General features: G+C 67.2%; 2 protein-coding genes across 2 annotated transcripts; both read right to left on the bottom strand.

Moving 5' to 3' along the window:
- Window positions 1–6: 6 nt before the first annotated feature.
- IGSF9 (immunoglobulin superfamily member 9) lies at window positions 7–11,687 on the bottom strand. Its single transcript, XM_014961874.1, has 20 exons — window positions 11,403–11,687; window positions 10,973–11,164; window positions 7,137–7,289; window positions 6,848–6,999; window positions 6,513–6,630; window positions 6,206–6,347; window positions 5,852–5,997; window positions 5,545–5,687; window positions 5,329–5,469; window positions 5,089–5,205; window positions 4,640–4,790; window positions 4,367–4,490; window positions 4,098–4,273; window positions 3,715–3,965; window positions 3,446–3,530; window positions 2,842–3,012; window positions 2,568–2,613; window positions 818–2,191; window positions 386–531; window positions 7–215 (listed from the first exon to the last, which is right to left on the bottom strand). The coding sequence occupies exons 1-20, from the start codon at window positions 11,452–11,454 to the stop codon at window positions 22–24; spliced, it is 4,074 nt and encodes a 1,357-aa protein (XP_014817360.1). The 5' UTR covers window positions 11,455–11,687; the 3' UTR covers window positions 7–21.
- A 3,057-nt stretch (window positions 11,688–14,744) lies between these two features.
- DUSP23 (dual specificity phosphatase 23) lies at window positions 14,745–15,738 on the bottom strand. Its single transcript, XM_014961891.1, has 3 exons — window positions 15,386–15,738; window positions 15,030–15,211; window positions 14,745–14,881 (listed from the first exon to the last, which is right to left on the bottom strand). Exons 1-3 carry the CDS (start codon window positions 15,653–15,655, stop codon window positions 14,851–14,853), a joined length of 483 nt encoding a protein of 160 aa, XP_014817377.1. The 5' UTR covers window positions 15,656–15,738; the 3' UTR covers window positions 14,745–14,850.
- Window positions 15,739–16,039: the final 301 nt, after the last annotated feature.

Here is a 16,039-nt window from a genome sequence, read left to right on the forward strand (position 1 = left end):
GGGGGGGTCCCGGGGGGTTCCCTAGAGCAGCGTGGCCAGCTCGAAGCGCTCGGCGCAGCACCCGCGGGGGCCCAGCCGCTGCCGGGCCCCCTCCCTGCGCCGCCGGGACGCCGCCAGCTCCTGGCGCAGGGCCGTGCTGCGTTCCGGGGGGCCGCCCGCTGCCGCCAACGCCTCCGCCGACACCGAGCTCACCGGGGAGGAGCCGCCGCCGGGCTCTGCAGGGAGACAGGCAGCGTCCGGCCCGGCTGCGTCACCCACCCACGGGGCCACCCCCAGGGACGCGGGTGCCAAAGGGCCCCGCCGCCCCCTTTTCCCAATGGCCTTTTTCGGGAAGGGGTGGGGGATGGCCCCGGGGGGCTGCGGCGGGTGGGGGGTTCACACTCACTCTGCCTCTCCAGGTCACGCAGGGCGATGGTGGAGACGGGCCGTGGCGGGTCCCCACAGCGGTAGAGCTGCAGGGCCTCCAGGATGTCGGACTCCAGGGCAAACTCCGCGTCCCACTCGTAGTTCTCATCCACGGAGGTGTCCCTCCTGCGGGGATGGGCGTCAGGAGGGTCCCCACAGCCACCTCAAGGGATGCGGGGATGCAGGGGGGAAGCAGGCCAGGGGGGCAGGGATGCTGCAGGAAGAGCTGGGGTGGTCCCCAGGGGCTGGGACAGTGAGGACCCTGTAGTGGGGTGTCCCTGGGGAGCGGTGGCTGGGGTGCCACAGGGCTGGGAGGCTCCACACCAGGACACCCCGGCCCAGCCCCGTGGCACAGGCTGGGAGCTGCCTGGGCATGAGGTGGCTTGTCCCTGCTGTCCTGCCCGTGGCTCACCTCTTCCCGGTGCCGCCGAGCGCCGGATCCATCCTGGCCCTGCCCTCCTCCGCCGCCGAGCCCCCGCTGTGCCAGCTGCCCCCGTCCCCGAGGCGGGTGCCCCCCAGGGAGGGTGCCAGCGAGGGGGGTCGCAGGAAGGAGCCGCTGCCCCGGCCACTGCTCTGGCTGGTCAAACTGCCCCGTGGCAGCTTCTCCAGGGGCACAGGGTCCGGTGAGCGGCCCGGTGCCCATCGGGGCTCCACGGTGCCAGTGGAGGGCACAGCCTCAGTCCTGCTGCTGCCGACAGGGAGGGGGTGAGCCAGGAGGGTGGGGGGCTGCAGGCCAGCCCCAGGGCCGGGGGAGCTGTGCCAGGAGGGGGTGCCAGGCAGCGAGGCCTTGGCAGGACCCACTGGCAGCCTCGGGGGCTTGAGGAAAGCAGCGGCTGGGGGGGAGGTGGTGTTGGCACTTGTGTCAATGCAGTCTGGGCACAGCGTCCGTCCCGTGTGCTGCGGGGAGCCCCCAGCCCCTGGCTGGGTGAGTGGGGGGCTATTGGTGGGCTCTGGCTGGCCACTGGCATGGCTGGGCTCTGCCGGCTCCTCTGGGGGTGGCCAGTCACCATCAACACACATCTCCTTGAAGAAGGGCAGGCTCAGGTACTGGAGGATGCTGCTCTGGACTGGGGAGGTGGCCTGTGGCTGACTGCACCCCAGGCTGGGGCTGAGAGACACTGGGGGTCCAAGGGAGGCCCGGGGGGAGCCCTGGAGGGACAGCGAGTCCCACAGGGCGCTGGCAGTGCTGGGGCAGGGCCCAGGGCCGCCAGGGCTGTGGCGCAGCTCCTCCATGGTGCTGTAAGGCAGGGTGGTGGCAGAGGCCACCGGGCTGATGTTGACGATGCACAGAGTCGCCGCCGCCTCGTCCACGGGGCTGCTGCTGCCGTAGCCGAAGTAGCGGCCCTGGCGGTAGCCGGCGGCCCGAGCTCCCCGTCGGGACTGGCCTGCGGGCCGGGGGCGCAGTGAGACCCCCTTGCGCCAGATGGGCTCCTCCTCCTCCTCCTCTTTGGGCAGCTGGAGATAGGGCTGGGGCTGTGGCGCTGGGGGGCCGTGCTGGGGGTCCCGCTCCGGCTCGGCGTAGGGCAGTGCCCCAAAGCTGCTCTCCTGTGGCCGCGCATCGGTCTCCACCACGAAGCGTCCATCGGGGCCGCGGCAGATCCGTTCCAGGGGCACATGCTCCCCAACGTGGCTCTCGTACACAGCGTACCGGGAGCCGGCGATGCTGAGACCTAGGCTGGTGCCAGCCTTCTCGCCCCACAGCAGCGTCCGGCGCAGGCTGCGGTAGGGAGATGGCTGCAGCTTCAGCTTCACGGTGCTGTCTGGGCTACCAGAGCCATGAGAATTTCTGTAAGGAAGAAGGGAGTTGCTGCAGCACCATTGTCCTGGCTCCAGGCTCATCTGGCTGCCACCCGTGCCAGGGCATCATACTGGGCATCCAACAGGACGACTGTGACTCTGCACCACTGCCACGGGCTCAGCAGACCTGCTCCTGTGCTCTCTGATCCTTCAGCCAGAACTCCCCAGGGAACCCCTACCCCACAGCACACCCTGACCCCAGCACCCCACTCCTAATGCCCTCTCTGCAGCCAGCGGCGGTGGGGAGGGGTGGCTGCCCCTCAAACTGCCCCTCTGTCCCCAGCCAGCAGCGGGTGAGCGATGGGGAGCGCAGCGAGACAGGGAAGGAGCGGGACGGGGCAGGAGCATGGTGTGGCGTGACTTACTGTGGAGGTGGAAGCTTCTTGCTGGGGGAGAAGACGAGTGGTGGATCTGGAAGGTCATGAGAACACAAGGGGATCACACGGCGAGCAATGCAAAGTGATGATGAGGCGACAGCAGCACCCGCTCAGCCCTATGACCCTCAGCCCCTGGCGAGCCCCCCACCCCGGGCTGGCCTGGCCTGTCCCCTCCCCAGGCACTGGGCCCTGCTGCCCTGCACTTCCAGCTCCCCGGGAGCCCTGGGATGCGGGTGCCTGTGCCCGTCCAGCCGGCTCCTACCTTGTCTCCGCTTCTGCATGCGAGCGGCGCGCCGGCGGTTCATGATGCAGGCGGCCATAGTGCTGAAGATGACAGCCACGCTGAGGAAGCAGATCCCCCCGATGACCCCCGCCAGCACCGGCTGCGGCAGGAGCTCCGGCAGCTGGGTGCGGGACGGATACACCTCCATGCCTGGGCCAGACAGGAGACATCATCAGAGGCTCGGTTACCCGTGGAGCATACCAGCACGGCCTCCCTCACATCACCAGAACCACAGGGATAAACAGCAAAACCCCCCGCCCCAGGGCTGCTCTGCCTTCGGGCAGAGCTGTGCCCCTCGCCGTGCCGGGAGCAGGGATGTTCTGCACAGAGCTCTCCTGCTAGCTGGTCCGTGACACTAAAGTCACACCAGATCCGCACACAGAGATGGGTGTTCCCATGGTGTTAGCTTTGGGGGTCTTGCTTTGGGCGTTGCGTCCCCCGGTCCAGCAGCAGGGATGCTTGGGGGTGGGAGCAGCAGGAAGAGGTTTCAGTCTGGGAAGATCTGAGACCACGCCGGGCACTTTACACCTCTGGTTCTGTCCCCTGGGTGGGAAGAGCACGTGGGCAGCAGCCCAGGCCTTACCTGCTGTAGAGACGTTCACCGTGTTGCTGGGGTCACTGATGTAGCTGCCAGCAAAGGCCACCAGTCGGAACTCGTAGAAGGCGTCCTGGAGGAGCAAAGGGCCATTAGCCTCGTTGGCACAGTGGCCAGCCAAGCCTCTGCGCAGGCAGCTGCAGAGCTGAGCAGCTCCATGGCATCACCAGATGCCCCAGCCCCGGGTAGAGGTAACGCAGGAGACCTGACCCCCTCCCCTGCCCTGCAGCCAGGGAGCACCCGGTAACGATTCCCACCTTGATGAGTCCAGGCACCAGGACCTGGGTCTTGGTGCTGGGGATGGAGCGGTCCAGCACCTCCCAACCCCCCTTGTCCTGCCGCAGCTCCAGTGCGTAACCGCTCAGCGCCACCGAGAACTGAGAGGGGGGCTCCCACTGCAGCAGGACCCCTCGCACAGTCTCGTTGGCAGTCAGAGCCTGTGGCGGGGACAGGAAGACGTGCACGGTCACGGCCGGCGGCTCTGGAGGCACTGTGGTCACTGGGAAGCCTGAGGAGAAAGGGGACACCACTGCAGGAGCTGATGTGGGGGGAGAGCCGGGCAGAAACAGGAGCCTCCCGTGTGTTTGGGGGCTCTGGGGGAACAGGGGCTGCTTTGGGGAGTGCAGGGGCCCCCTCTTACCCCTGGGCACGGAGGTGACGATCTGGCTGAAGGGGCCGCTGCCCAGCTTGTTCTGGGCCAGGACGCTGAACTGGTAGCTCATGTCTGGCTGTAGATTCTCCACCAAGAGATGCTGAGCCCCCACCGGCACCGAGAGCGACACCCAGTCATGATGGGCTCGGGGCGGATGCTTCACCCTGAGGGGAGGTGGGACCTGTAAGCCCAGAGCTGAGGGCCCCAGGTGGGGTAGAGACAGAGTGGGACACCAGAGCCTGCCCGCCGGGACTCACAGAGGTGTGTACCAGACGCTGAACCTCTGGAAATAACCCCCATCAAAGCCCGGCTCCCAGGAGATGTTGGCTGCCAGCAGGAGCGGGAGCACAGAGACGTTGGTGACAGCATGAGGACTGGTACCTGGTGAGGGAAGCAGAGAGACAACCTGTCACACCAGGCAGCTTGGACAACAGCCGCGCAAGGGCATTTCCATCCCTTCCAGCACAAGGAGGCTGGTGTTGGCCACCCCAGCACCCACGGCGTCTGCCCACCAGGGACCGGCAACTCACCCAGCACATGGACAGAGGTGGTGGCACTGACACTGGCCACCTGGTTGGTGGCTGTGCACTCCCAGAGCCCGTGCTGCTCCTTGACGAGCGGGCGGAAGATGAGGCTGCTGTTCCCATCCACCTGGGCGCCGCTCTGCCCCACACTGCCCACCTACACGGCAGGGCACAGACACGCTGACAGCGGGCAACCACCCGGAGCTGGGACAGCCCCCGTGATCCACCACCCCGGGGCTGGTTTAGAAACGAGGGGCAGGATTTTGTCCTGGTTTCTTAAGAAGGTAACAGAAGCAAAGTGCCCTGAGCCCCTTCTCCAGCAGAAACCAGGAGAGATGTGACCCGGTAGCATCTGCCGGGACACAGGGACGGCCCCAGAGTGATGCCCCAGGAGCCAAAGGTATCGTCTGCACCCCAGGAGGGCTCAGCTGGTTCCCTGGGGTGGTGGCTCCTACCTTCAGCCAGGTGACAGTTGGGGGGGGATCCCCACGGGCAGCACAGGGGATCACCAGTTCCCGGCCCACCTCCTGGAAGTATTCCTCCTTGGGGCGCACTGAGAAGGCAGGGGGGTCCTGGAAGGCAGGGACACATACTGCAGGGCTTGTCTGCCAGTGGGACAGGGTGCAGACCCACAGCAGGGCAGGCCAAAGGGCACGCAGGGCTCCCGGGCAGCGTGCCCACCCGGACAGGCTCACCTTCAGCAGGACACGCGTGGGCTGGGACTCGCCGGCGGTGCCGTAGCTGTTGTAGGGGGTACATGTGTACACTCCCAGCGCGTCATCGTTCCCCGTCGCAATGACAATGGAGCCGTCCGGTCTTATGGACCAGCCAGGGAGCTGGGAGAGGGGGCGCGGGGTCAGAATGAGGGGTTTGGGGGGTGGGAGGGCAGGGGAGGGCGTGGATGGCAGTACCTTGTCCAGCTGCAGTGGGCGCCCATCCCTCGTCCAGCTGACGGAGAGCAGGGGGGGGTTGGCCCTGGTGGGGCAGTGGATCACACCCTGCATCCCCTTGGGCAGGTGGGTCTCGGGGCGCATGGTGGTCACCTGCGCTGGATCTGCAAGGACAAACAGGGTGAGGGCGGCAGGGGGCTGGGGTCCCTGTGGCAGCTGAAGGGGCACCCCCTTCCCACCATGGCCTGTGGGAACGTCCTTGGGCTGGCCCACCAGGGCCTTTCCGTGAGCGGAGCCAGTGACAGTGGAGGGGCCGTGGGGCTCTTACACAGCACCGTGACAAAGGCCGAGGCGGACGGTGGCTTCCACAGCCCGTTGCTGGGGACGCAGGTGTATTTGCCAGCATCGTCTGGGGTCGTTCGCTGGAGCAGGAGACTTCCGTCCACCAGGACACGGACCCGAGGCTGGAGGCGGCTGCAAGGGGAAGATGGGGACAGTGGTGAGCAGCGTGGCCAGGACCATCCCCACCACCCTGGGATGAGCAAACCTCCCCTGGCCCCACACACCCGGCCAGCCCATGGCGCTCAGATCCAGGCTTTGCAGGGCCCCAGAAGCCTGCTGGCCCCAGCACTGCTGGCAGGAGCCCACAGCCACCTCGGTGCCTCCCCTGTCCCCCCTGTACCTGAGATGGAAGACATTGGTGCTGCCCTGGAACCAGGTGTAGGTGAGGTTTCCTGGATACGCCTCAGCCTGGCACGCCAGAAAGGCATCTTGAGAGATGTTGACAGTGACATTCTGGGGTGGCACCACGATGACAGGTGGCCCTGCAGCGTGGGGCAGAGGGGATGGTGAAGGCTGGGGACAGGGGATGGCCCCAGCTGCTCCCAAAACCCGCACCTGCCCCAAAACCACCCTCCATGACAAGGCTCCCTCTGTGTCCTGTGGCAGCACCCAGGGGTGGCCATGGCTGGGAGAGGACCCACTCTTACCCTGCACGAGCACGCGGGTGGTGTGGGTGATGGTGCCCTCCTTGCTGGAAGCATGGCAGGTGTAGGTGCCTGCGTTGGTGCGCTCCACGACAGCAATGCTCAGCGTCCCGTTCCTCACCTATGATGACCGGGTGCACAGCATGGCCACCAAGGGACAGGACACTCTCAGGAACACGGCCAGTGGCAGAAGGTGGGTGCCACCACGGTAGGGACAGGCACCCACTCTCCAGCCAAGCAGTCGCATTGCTCTGCACGCCTGGCTGCCCCCACGAGACCCAGGCCAAGGTGGGGGACACATCATGGGGCTGGGGTAACCAGTGGTTTGCCGCCCTCACCTGCACTGTGTCCCCACTCTGGACAGCCAGGTCACTCCTCTTCCAGATGACAACAGGCTGGGGGTTGCCGACAGCCGTGCAGGTGAGGCTCAGGGGGTCCCGGTCCCGCACCTCCACAAAGGCAGGGGGGGTCTCCAGGAAGGTGGGGGGTGCTGTAAAGACAAGTCCAGTCCCTCACCCCCAGGTCTGGTTCAACTGGTCTCAGAAGACCAATGGATCCAGTCCCAGCCCTGAGAGATCTCGGCTGGTGCTGGGGAGAACAGTGACCGAGGGAGGGACCCGCCAGTACCGTTGACGGTGAGGTGGATCCAGGTGCCGTTCTGGAAGTCGGCGTCAGTGCTGTGCCGGTCGAGGAAGAGCACGCGGCACTCGTACCAGCCCTGGTCCTCAGCGCGCAGGAGGTCGATGCGCAGCGAGGCACCTTCCTCGATCCGCACCCGACCTGCGCACCCAGAGGCGGCCATCACGGCTAGTGCCACCGGCTCAGGGGAGGCCACGTCCCTGGGCCACCCGCCACCCCAGGGCGCCTGCCCACGCCGTGCTCGCCCCCGCTGCAGGCTCAGCGGCTTCCCCCGGGGAGCGGGGCCGACTGCCCCACTTGGCAGCAGCAGGGTCTGCCACGGTCTGGCTTCTCCTGCCTCAGCCGCGCCGCAGGGGGCTGGGAATGGCCATGGGACAAAAGCCGGGGCAGCCGCGCTGCGGCAGAGGTTGGTCACACCAACATTTAGCACTACATGTCCCGCTGCTGTCGGGGAAACAGGGGAGGACGTGGTGGTCGGTTCTGCCACCCGCACCTGTGTAGGATGGCTTGGCAGGGACCCCCCAACCCTGGGTAAGAGGGGTCCCTGCACCCAGAACATTGTTCCCCGCTGCTGGGCAAGAGCTGGTCCCACAGCCCCTCCGCCTTGCCCTAGAGCTGCCAGCAACACCCCTCCCCAGCACCCTTCCCCTGGCCCTCCAGGGACCGCTCCCCCGCAGCCTCAGCTGCCCTTTCCCGAGGAAGCCCCCCCAGCTGTCTCACCCTTAGGAGCCCTGCTAAGCCCTGGGCACCCCCGCGCCATCCCCTCTCCCCATGGCACCGGGAGGGCTTAGGCTGAACCCCTCGCCCGCCTCACAGTGACGACCACGACAGACCCCCCCACAGGGTCACGGCAGTGGGGGGCTTGCCTGGGCCGTGGGGCCCTTGCCCTGAGCAGGCAGCATCCCCGCACCCCACGGCCTCTTTGATGAGGAGGAGGATAAGGGTGCAAAGCGACAGCGAGCACAGCTCTTTAATCCCCTGGGCTATTATCAGAGCCATAATCGGCTCAGGCGAGCAGCAGGCAATTGGCTCAGCCCCGGCCGGGGTGCAAAGGCAGCACACCCACCGCCTGGCACCCCCGGGGCTACGTGCCCCCAACCTCACTGCTGGCACCCCTGGCCCGGAGCTGCTCCTGGCTGGGGAGGAGGGTTTAGCCCCACAGGTGCCATTGCCCAGGGTGGCCTCGCTCACAGTGCCGTGGCAGGGACATGACAGTAGCAGCACCGCACGCACTGGAGCCGCCCATGATGCTCCTGTCGACATCCCAGAGCTCCCCAGGGAACAGCATCTCCCGAGGCATTTCCAACAAAGCAAGTTTTGCCGACCTTCCCCCCTCGCCCACCAGCTCTGCCCAGGGGCTCGGTGTCACAGGTGGTCCCCACATGCTGCCGGAGCCACTGGGGCCCAGGCTGGGCACCGCAGGGGTGGCACCGGGAAGCTGCACCCTGCCAGACGAGCCCGGCAAGGAGGAGGAGGAGCGGCGGGGCCTGGGCAGGCTGGTTTGGGCACAGAGTGGTGGAGGGACAGGATCGTGTGCTGAGTGCTGGGGCCACACATTCCTGTGCAAACCCTGCACACAAACACCTGCAACCCCTTCCCAACAGCGCCCGGAGCTTCTTCCAGCCCCCACCGCACCTCCCACCCCTCCTGCCTCTCCCTGCGGCCCCACCAACACTCCTGCAGCAGGAGATGCTGGGGACAGATGGAGGTATTGGGGTACCTCTGGCAACACCCCTCCCTCCAGCATCAAGCAACACCACGGGCAAAGCTCAGACACGAGGCAGGTGGCAGGAGTAGCTGGACGGATGGGAGCCACGGCAAAAGACCCGTGGGACAAGGGGTGCTCCCACTGCTCATCCCACAGCCAGCTCCCACGCTGAGCCCCAAGAAGGGGGGCAGCTCTGGGGAGCTCTGAGAAACCCCATCCCTGCCGGCAGCTGCCAGCTCAGCCCCAGAAGCCAGGCGGGAGCAGGAGGCTCCTGAACAAAGGTCCCTTTGGAAGGGATCAGAGTGCCCTGGGGACAGCCCCCAGCCTCCCCCTAATCCCCCGTGCTGGCCCCAGCCCCCTCCTCCTCTTCCACCACCCTGCCGATAACAAAACCGCCGCTGGTCCCCGGACCAGCATCCCCCAGTGCCTGGCAACCGTCATTCAGAGGGACACAAAGGGGGCTGCAGCCCCAGCCGCCATGCTTGCCGCTGGGGATGGGGTGCCTGAGCAGGCAGCTGGTCCAGGGACCACCAGCCCACTCCAGGCCAGCTGACAGCAGGGGACAGCGACCCATGAGACACCATGGGGGACGGTGGCCCCTGGGGGAGACCTGACCCCATTCCACCAAGTGACCCAAGGGCTCTCATGGAGGTGGCTGCAGCCATCCTGTCCCCGGGATGCCCCAAGTTGCCCCACGAGGGACGTGGTGTGATGTGGGCAACAGCAGGGGCTGCCTGTCCCCTGGGTGACACCTGATCTGCTCTGCCTGGGAAGGGCTGGAAGCAGGAGCTGCCCTTATCCCGTAGCCCCTTCCCGTCCCTCCATCCTTTCCCAGCCCCCAGAGGATTGAAAACAAGCCACCCGCTGCCATGGTGACAGCCGCCAGCCCCGCTGCCCACCCACCTCGCCCTCATTAAGGCCACCAGACCCCTTCCCCCAGTGCATCCCCGCCAGTCGCTGATCCCCGGCAGCTAAACCTGCTCCCACCACCGGGGCAGCACAGGCAGGAGGCTCCAGCCCCTCTCTGGGTAACCGGAGCCCCCGCGGCCGAGGGGCCCCGCGGTGCCGGGCTCAGGTAACAGGAGCCCAGCCCCAGCTTCCCAGCAGAGCAGGTGCCTTGTCCTCACCCAGGGTTTGTTGTCACCGCCGGCCCCACGGAGCCAGCTCGGGGCTGCCTGTGGAGTGAAGGTTTCCCTGGGCACAGGCCGGCAGTAGGGAAAGCTGAGGTTTGCCCCAAAATCGTCTCCTGCGCACCGCTCTGCCCGTGGCCAGGCAGGAGAGGGCTTGGCTCAAAACCTCGTCCTGCTGCACATTTTTTTTGGCAAGGGCCGGTTTGGGCAGCGGGCGCGGGCTCCTGGCCCAGCGTGATCCGGCTCTCCAGCCCTCCCTGTCCTGTGGGAGGATTTCAGTCGCTGCCGGGCTCAGCCCAAAGCGCCGTCCAGCCGCCAGCCCTCCCCTCCTCCCCAGCCGTCCCCAAGGGATGCTCCCGTTGTCTTCACCTCCGTGCTCACCAGGATCCCTCTCGCAGGGATCCCTCGAGGTCTGGCCACCGCTTCACTTTAAATATCCCGTAAAGAGGAGAATATCTCCCTCCCACGCCACAGCCCTTCCCCAGCACAGCTTTGCTCCAAATCCCGGCCAGCCCAGCACCGCCAATTAGCAGCTTCGCCAGAATCCCCTCCTCAGGCTCAACCTTCAAGCGACCCCCATGGAGTGAGGCAGGGCTATGGCAGTGCCCGGGGGTCTGCAGGCTCTGGCACAGGGTACCCCACTGTCACCGGCCCCAGCCGGGCACAGCACGCAGCAGATGGCACGGGAGAGCCCGGGCAGTGCCAGGACGCCACAGCCCCGGTGCTGGCAGGTGGGCGCTCGGCCATCCCTATCGCCAAGCAGGCAGTGCTGGGGGGGACCTCCCTGGCCCCACAATGTCCTCTTCCACTGCCTGGGGCCGGAGAGAGCCCTGTGCTTCCCCACCGCCCCGGGAGCATGATTAATGTGGTCTGACAGCGGCGGCCCCAGGTTGGGGCCCGTTCGAGGAGAGCGGGGACACGGGACACCGGAGCCAGCCTCGCGTGTCCCCCAAGGACCCCACAACCGCCCCAGCCGTAGGACTCACCGATGTACTCCGGGTCAACGCGTGGTGAATAGAGCCCGAACTTAATGAAGATGGGGAGGACGAAGCCGAAGCGGACCCACTCGATCACGTAGAGTGGGGGACGGGCCTCGTGGGCGTCCAGGAGGTCGCAGCCCAGCACCGTGCTCTCCCCGACTCGCCCCACCACAGCCCGGGACTCGCTCTGCCCGCTGCCTGCCGGGATCGAGCAGAAGAGTGAGCTCCACCGGCGGGACGGGACCCTGCCGCCCGCCGAGCCCCTTCCCAGCCGGTGGCACCAGCCGCCCCCGGCCCCGCGGCGACACCACGTGCGCTGTCCCCGCCGTCACGCGCCTCCCCGGAGCCCGGCACCAGCCAGACCGGCCCCACCGGCAGCGCGCCCGCTCCCGCCCCGGCCCCGGGCTCCCGCCCCGACGGGACGGCGGCCCCTTACCCTCAGCACCGGCGAGCAGGCTGAGGACGGCGGCGCGCAGCCACCACCGCATAGCCCAGGTCCCCCCCCAAGCGGCCCCGGCGGGACGGGACGGGCGGCGGCGGACCGAGCGGCGGCGGCGGCAAGTCACCGGGGACCAGCGCGATGTCTCCGGGAGCCGGCGCCTCAGGACCGGCGGAGCGTCGGGCTCCGCCGCGCTGCCCACGGCGCACCGGCCCCGGGCGGGGGGCGCTGGCGGCTTTGCGTTCCCCCACTCCTCATGCCCGTCCCGCCAGTGCCGGGCCCGGCTCCGCTCCCTCCCGCCGGGCGGCCACAAACAAACCCGCGGCGCCGGGAGGGGCCGCCCCGGGCCCCGCCCCCGCCGCCCCGCGCGCCCGTTGCCACGGGGACAGCCAATGGGGAGCCTGGAGGCGGGCGCCCCGGCGGCGGCCAATGGCGGAGCGGGATGGTGGGGGCCGAGGGAGCTGCTGGGAGTTGTAGTCCCGGCGGGAAGGGAGGGGGGACACGCGGGTGGGACAGGACGGGAGAGCCGTGGGACCGAGGCACGGGACGCGTGCGTGACACAGGAGTGTGACCAGGTGTGTGACCTCGGGGTGCCCGCACGCGGCCTGGCTGGGAGCATCGGCACGGCACGGTGCCCACCCAGGGCTGCCGTCGTGCTGAGTGGTGCCGTGCTGCACCCCGCCATACCACACCCCGCCAAGCCATGCCACGCCACACCGAGCCCGTCCCTGCCATACCACACCATATACCACCCCAAGCTGTGCCGTGCCTTATAGAATCATAGAATGGCTCGGGCTGTAAGGACCTCTAAAGGCCAGCTAGTCCGACCTCCCCGCAGTCAGCAGGGACACCCCCAACTAGACCAGGTTGCCCAGGGCCTCGTCAAGCTTCACCTTGGATATCTCCAGGGAAGGGGCCTCAACCACCTCCCTGGGCAACCTGTTCCAGTGCTCCACCACCCTCACAGTAAAGAACTTGCTCCTAATCTCCAGTCTAAATCTGCTCTTCTCCAACTTAAAGCCATTGCCCCTCGTCCTGTCACCACAGGCCTTTGTAAACAGGCTCTCCCCAGCCTTTCTGTAGGCCCCCCCTCAGGTACTGGAAGGCCGCTATTAGGTCTCCCCGGAGCATCCTCTTCTCCAGGCTGAACAACCCCAGCTCCCTCAGCCTGTCCTCATAGCAGAGGTGCTCCCAACCCCCTGATCATTTTTGTGGCCCTCCTCTGGACCTGCTCCATCAGGTCCATGTCCTTCCTATACTGAGGGCTCCAGACCTGCACACAATACTCCAGGTGAGGTCTCACCAGAGCAAAGTGGCAGAATCCCCTCTCTGGACCTGCTGGCAACACTTCTTTTGATACAACCCAGGATGTGATTGGCCTTCTGGGCTGCAAGTGCCCACTGCCCGTTCATCTCCAGTTTCTCATCCATCAGCACCCCCAGGTCCCGTTCCTCAGGGTTGCTTTCTAACACCTCACCCCCAGCCTGTATGGATAACGAGGATTGTTCCAGCCCAGGTGCAGAACCCTGCACTAGCTTTTGTTGAACCTTATGAGGTTCACCTGGGCCCACCTCTCCAGCCTCTCCAGGCCTTGCCACCGCATTTATGGTTGGACTAGATGATCTTTGAGGTCCCTTCCAACCTAGACGATTCTATGATTCTATTCTATGATTCTATGCAGCCCTGCGGCCGGGGCAGCACACATGTGGGCACAGGGCATCCCCGTGACAGCCGCCGTGCCAGGGCTCCCCACCCGCCCCAGCCATCTCCTCCCTAATCCCATCCTCAATGCGTCCTTGGTGCAGGGACGGCCACCGGAGCAGTGTCCCCATCCCACCAGGCTGAGCCGGAGCTGGGCTGCCCGCCAGGCCGGGGGCTCTGGGGGGCCTCCTGGGACAGGGACACACCGGGCAGGGCACATCCCCCGTGTCCCTGTTGCCACGATGGAGCCTGGCGTCAAGGGCCGAGTGTGGCCATGGCAGACTGTGTGCTGGGCTGGGCCCTGCCCCACGGCACCCCCGGGCCCCGGCAGCGGCGCTGAGCACCGGGCTGGGGATGCTGGGGCAGAGCCCCCTGTCCCACCCCCCCTTCCCTGTGGGGTCTCGCGGTCCCCCCCGTCGGCCCGGCCCGGCCCGGCCCCCTGAGCTTGGGAGACTATTAAGGACAGAGCTAAAGAAAGAGGAGTTAAAGTAAATAATTCTGCGGTTAAGCTGCTTTCCTGCATCTCACGGGCCCATGTGAGTCCTGTGGCTCCCGCAGGCTTAGGCGCTGCAGCTGGACGGCGCTGCCTCGTCCCCATCGTCCCCGTCACCCCCGTTCCCATCCCTGTCCCCCCACCCTTGGTTGGGTACCCCCACCCGCTCATGCCCCAGGCGAGGGATGCAGGCAGAGTTGAAACCCCCCCCCCCGGGTGGCCCCACATCCTGGTGTGGTGTCACAGTCCACGGGAGCCATGGCATTGCACACGGGACACGGGTGCCTCTTGATTTTCCCCCAGGGGAAGGGCCGGGGGGCACCAAGCAAAGCTGGGGGGCTGCCTTCTACCCCTGCAAAGCTGGGGAGCTGCTTTTTGGGGTCCCCCGCACCCTGTGGTGAAGACATCCCCCCAGTCACTTCCTCCATCCCCGCTGGTCCCACTGCAAGCCCTGCAGGAGAAGCGGGGTTCAGGAGAGGGGGACATTGTGGTGCTCCAACCACCCTGAGACAGTCAGTCACCCCCAGCCATGGCTCTGAGCAGGGCACAGCCATCTTGTCAGTAGTGCCCAGTGCCACCATCCTGGTGCTTTGTTCCTGAGGGAAGAGCACAACATTTCGGGGTTTCAGAGCAACATTTGGGGGGCGTGGAGCTGCCTGGCAGAGGTGATGGCCCCATCAGCCCAGGGCGTAGAGGTGGCACTCGTGGCCAGTGAGCGCCAGGCGCTCCCGGCCATGTGCCTCATGCCCAGGAACGGGGACGGTGACACTTCTTGCACTTGGGATTTAAATGCCACCAAGGTTAGGAGCAGCTGAGAAGAGATTTCCAGGATTGGACTTTTGGACAGAGATGCCTAAATTCCATCTAAGCTTCACTTTAAGCATCAACGTCCCGGGCCGGCCCCTGGCTGCCACCTTCCGCATGGCGTCACTGCTTTGGCGGGCGACCAGCTCTGGGGCCCGTCTGCTGGTGCCTGAAGTGGAGTCGCTCGTGGTCCCCAAGAGCCAAGGCCAGGCAGAGACCCAACAGTCAGGACCCCGCAGCCCGGGGTGCAGCTGTCGATCGAGCCTGGCGGCAGGGAGCCCGGCCGAGCTGCGAGAGTGTGTGCTGCCCACCCATTCCCCACACGCAGACCTGGAGAGAAGCCACAGGAGAGTCCTTTAATGCAGGAGGGGACAGACAGCAGCACCTCGGGGTAACAGTCTCCATTGAACCCATCCATCACAGGCTGCCCCAGGGAGCTGGTCATGCTCATGGCTCCTTGCTGTCCTCCTCTCCGGCACTGTGGTGGGGCAGATACCGCTGGCAAGCTGGGCTTTGGCACCTGCAGCACCCTTCCCGCTCGCTGTGCCCGGCCACGGCACCGGGGGGCCCCTCCAGGGAGGGCAGTGACACAGAGACAGGACCCTCTGCCACAGGGCGGCACCTACCGAAGCCGTTGGCAGAACTGGATCACGGCTTCCTCCTGCTCCCGCGTCTCGATGGAGCCAGGCCGCAGCCGCCTGATCTCCTGGATGGCGGCGTCGCCACTCATCTCCCGTGCCTTCGCCAGGTAGCAGGCCAGCATGGTGCCCGTCCGGCCGTGCCCCAGCATACAGTGCACTGCCACGGCCTGCCGGCAGCACCGCACCCTCAGCGGGCACCGCACGGGGGGCCGTGCTGTTCCTGCAGCAGCCCCCCACACCCCCAGCATCCCCCCCGCGGCGTTACCCCCTCGCTGTCACCTCTCCCTAGGTGCCTCCTCCTCCCCGCGGCCTCACCCCGGGGTGAGGAGCCCCCGCCGTACCTCGCCGCGGGCATTGGCCTCCTCCACCAGCTGCAGGAAGCTCTGGATCTGCTGGGGCGTCGGGGGGGTGAAGTCGGGGATGCGGAGCCGGTGGAGCTGGAGGTCGGGGCAGCAGCCGTGGTGCGGTGGTGCCCGCTCCGACAGCGACACCAGGTGCCGCACGCCCTGGCCCCGCAGGAAGCGGTAGTGGCCCGGCTCCCGCGGCATGGCCAGCCCTGCCAGCCGCCCCTCCGCGACCCACGAGAAGTTGGGGGGCTCGGACGCCCCCATCGCCTGCGGGGACCGGCACCGTGGGCCCGAGCCGCCATGTTCACCGGGGACAGGGCTACTCTGGGACCGCCGGGACCCCCCTGCCTGCCCCCCCCAGCACACCATGGCCCACACCCCCCAGGGCCCACTGGTCAGGACTCCGGGACCACCGGCCTGGTCCTCTCCAGGGCTTTGACACCTCCACCTCCGGCCCGGTGGGACCCCCGGTACCACCCCCCCGGGACCCCCAGCCAGGTCCCTGCGACTCCCAGTTCCGTCCCCCGAGATCCCCGGGCCCGTCCCCCCGAGCGGGCCCGTCCCCCCGAGCGGGCCCGTCCCTCCCGGCAGTCCCGCACCGCCCCGACTCCACCGTAGGCCGCACGGACCGGGCCGGACCCCGCCGCC

This window comes from Calidris pugnax, unplaced genomic scaffold (genome assembly GCF_001431845.1).
Source record: "Calidris pugnax isolate Ruff unplaced genomic scaffold, ASM143184v1 scaffold1007, whole genome shotgun sequence".
NCBI classification, from domain to species: Eukaryota; Metazoa; Chordata; class Aves; order Charadriiformes; family Scolopacidae; genus Calidris; species Calidris pugnax.

Bases quoted from the DNA above. Each gene is read 5' to 3' on its own strand.
- IGSF9 (XM_014961874.1), bottom strand. From the start codon at position 11,454: ATGCGGTGGTGGCTGCGCGCCGCCGTCCTCAGCCTGCTCGCCGGTGCT. The intron at 6,631-6,847 runs GTGAGGGCGGCA...CGGTCATCATAG, and splicing joins AGAGTGGGGACACAGTGCAG to GTGAGGAACGGGACGCTGAG. The intron at 4,274-4,366 runs GTGAGTCCCGGC...ACCTCCCCTCAG, and splicing joins AGCGTCTGGTACACACCTCT to GGTGAAGCATCCGCCCCGAG.
- DUSP23 (XM_014961891.1), bottom strand. From the start codon at position 15,655: ATGGGGGCGTCCGAGCCCCCCAACTTCTCGTGGGTCGCGGAGGGGCGG. The intron at 15,212-15,385 runs GTACGGCGGGGG...TGCTGCCGGCAG, and splicing joins AGGCCAATGCCCGCGGCGAG to GCCGTGGCAGTGCACTGTAT. The intron at 14,882-15,029 runs GTAGGTGCCGCC...GCCCCACCACAG, and splicing joins CAGTTCTGCCAACGGCTTCG to TGCCGGAGAGGAGGACAGCA.